The 3,030-nt window shown below is 40.0% G+C and overlaps 1 protein-coding gene across 6 annotated transcripts in view; it reads left to right on the top strand.

The window, feature by feature from the left end:
- The window catches only part of IWS1 (IWS1, SUPT6H interacting protein), a 27,397-nt gene that overhangs the window by 13,375 nt on the left and 10,992 nt on the right, over nucleotides 1-3,030 (top strand). For all 6 annotated transcript variants that reach the window (XM_019542900.1, XM_019542899.1, XM_019542898.1 and 3 more), the window contains 3 exons: nucleotides 573-630; nucleotides 991-1,091; nucleotides 2,153-2,303. In XM_019542900.1, coding sequence (XP_019398445.1) covers nucleotides 573-630; nucleotides 991-1,091; nucleotides 2,153-2,303 — 310 coding nt within the window. The remainder of the gene's footprint in view (nucleotides 1-572; nucleotides 631-990; nucleotides 1,092-2,152; nucleotides 2,304-3,030) is intronic.

The following is a 3,030-nucleotide window of genomic DNA, read 5'->3' as shown; positions in this document are numbered from 1 at the left end:
TGGAGGGCAACAAAAATGGTTCGGGGGCTGGGGCACATGAGTTATGGGGACAGGCTGAGGGAACTGGGCTTATGTACTCTAGAGAAGAGGAGACTGAGGGGATTTAATAAAAGCCTTCAACTACCTGAAGTGGGGTTTGAAAGAGGATGGAGCTAGGCTGTTCTCAGTGATGACAGGACAAGGAGCAACGGTCTCAAGTTAAAACAAGAGAAGTTTAGATATTAGGAGGAATTTTCTCACTAGGAGGGAGGTAGAACACTAGAACATGTTACCCAGAGAGGGGGTGGAAACTATCCTTGGAAGTTTTTAAGACCTGGCTGGACAAATGTTTGGTTGGGATGATCTAATTGGGGATGGTCCTGCTTTGAGCAGGAGGTTGGTCCCTTCCAGCCCTAACTTCCTGTGATTCTAAGGGAAGAAATGGAGAACAGTCTAGTTCTTTCAGATGTTTCAGATATTTGCATCATTGCTTTAGGAATTTCCCAGCAAATATGGATCGAGCTATTGCCATGTGCTGTTGAGAAATGTACTACAAATGGAAGAGAATAATAAATAAACTACTACTTTTACAGGAACCTTATTGCAGATATATTTGGAGAGTCTGGTGATGAGGAAGAGGAGGAGTTTACAGTAAGTATGTTGTAAACTTTTGAATGATGAATTGGTAGAATCGTAAGAGCTTACCTATATGTGGAGTTATTTCAGAAAAGTCACTCTTTAAATTTATCTGGATGCCTTGATCTGGAAGCACTTCCATGTATAGGCAAGCCCCAGGTCTTTGTTGGATGCGGTGAGGCGGTTTGAATCAAATGGCATTTGAAGTCCTATCTGTAAAAATTCCTGATGTAGATAAGAAAGCGTTGGCTTAGCTTTAGAAAATAATGTAAAGATGATCTGGAAGAAAAGAGCATATCCTGTGTGAGAGAGGAAAATTTGATCAAGTACCCAACATAAACTCCACCCACTGATTTGTATTGCCTTTACTAACAGGGTTTCAACCAGGAAGATTTGGAAGAAGAGAAAGCAGAGGCAGAGATGAAAGAGACAGTAGATGATTCAGACTCCGATGATAATATTAAAAGAGGGAAACAGTAAGTCTTGGGGTTGATAGTGCAGAAAATGAACTTTGTTTTTGCTAAGTGGACCTTATGGACTCCTTTCCATGAACACTTGATATTAGTTGAGACACTCCCATGAAGGCCGAAGAGGCTATCTACCAGCCTAGAAAGGTGACAGACCAAATTGTGAAAGTAAACTGAATTCTTACTAGAACACCAGATCAGTTCCCCTCTCTTTTTCTCTTATTAATCTTTTCTTGCTGGAAGATATTGTGGAATGGCTGACTACTCAACGCTAGTCTAAACAGTTTGGGTGCTGACAGATATGAGACCTCCCCCCCCCCCAAAAAAACAAAACAAAACAAAACAAAAAACACCCCAACAACAATAGTGAAAAACAACAAAAAAACACAAAACAAAACAGTGCTTTACCGGAAGAGGAAATGCATCAGTTTGACCTGGCTCGCCCAACATTTTTATAGATTGTGCACTGCAGTGGAGCTATTTGGCGCTTTTTTCTAATAGCTAATTGAATAAGCTACTAGGTCAAACTGATATGATGCGATGCCTCTTCTGGGCATGCCTTGTGCTCAGTGTGGGGGTGCACAGAACCAAACTTAAAGCCCTCCCCCCTCCCCGTGTCTGTAAGCAGCCTATATAAGAATCCCCTCTTGGAGTAGTCTGAGAGTATTTATACGTAATCCATCACCAGTTACACTGAGTGCCAGAACATAGAACAGATCTCTGTAATGCCTCCTTTTGCAAACAGTTCAGGGTTTTTGAGAAGAATATGCATAAGCTGAGTGAAAAACAAAGACAGTCTTGGCAGTCAGGAGACCTTAATCCTAGTACAGATTTGGCAGACTTCTGTGATGCCAAGTAAGTGATTTCAGAAAGTCCTTGAATCCCTTTCCCTAGTTTCCCAATCTGTAACTTGGGGATCTATACCTACCTTAAAGGGATGTTTAGAGGCTTAATGTGTATAGAACACTTGGTGATCCTGGGTGGGATTGTACTATTAAAGTGCAAAAACCTGGTGAAAAAGGTGGGGTATTCTAAGATGTCTTTCAGCAAACTCTTTCCTTCCATTTCAGTATGGACTTCATGTCAGACTTTGACATGATGCTACAACGGAAGAAAAACCTGAGTGGCAAGCGCAGACGAAATCGTGATGGCGGGACATTTATTAGTGATGCAGATGATGTAGTCAGTGCCATGATTGTTAAAATGAATGAAGCTGCAGAGGTAAGATTTTTTTTTTACGTTGCAGAGAGATCTGTCAAAATCCACTTCTGCTCTCTGACAAAGTAATTTTGTATTCAGCATAGAATAGAAATCAGTCTTGTATGTTCTGAATATGAGTTGTAAACAACTGAAAGTTTCTAATATCCAAAACTACTGTAGTACTGCATCAGAGCATTCTTTCACGTACCCAAATTTAAAAATTCCTCTTGTGGAACAACTGAATTTTTAACATACATGAAATTGAGTATGCAGTCATTTATTTTTACAGAAACCTTAATTCCTGTCAGTAGCATCAGCCCTTGGAATACTCACAGTCCATCTTATTTTATTATGATTTTCTGTGTGTGTAATGTTCCAGACTAAAGGAAAAGTTTCTAGATTGCAGATGGCATAACTAATGACACCCTCATAGATGGTGGCAGGTCCACATAATTATAGGAAAGAACAAATTGTACAGCATTGTTTATCACGAAAAGCCTGTTATATATGTAAAATTTCCTCTGTTGCCCTTTTCATTTTTGACTATCTCTTTAATGTCGTACTGTAGTGGAACTAGGTATGGACAATGTAGACATTAGTGTTATGAAGTTAATCAAAAGGAGTCGTGGGAGAGAATGATAGTATGTTCTTGAATCCAAGATAGGGTTTCCCTCCCCCCACCCCACCCCTTCTCATTTAACATGTTTAACAAGGGGAGAAAAACACCTTGTCTTGGATTTGAGTACAA

Source organism: Crocodylus porosus, unplaced genomic scaffold, assembly GCF_001723895.1.
Source record: "Crocodylus porosus isolate Cpor-Errol unplaced genomic scaffold, CroPor_comp1, whole genome shotgun sequence".
Classification (NCBI taxonomy): domain Eukaryota; kingdom Metazoa; phylum Chordata; order Crocodylia; family Crocodylidae; genus Crocodylus; species Crocodylus porosus.
The sequence above is the reverse complement of the archived record's forward strand: the minus strand, read 5'-3'. Positions and strand labels throughout refer to the sequence as shown.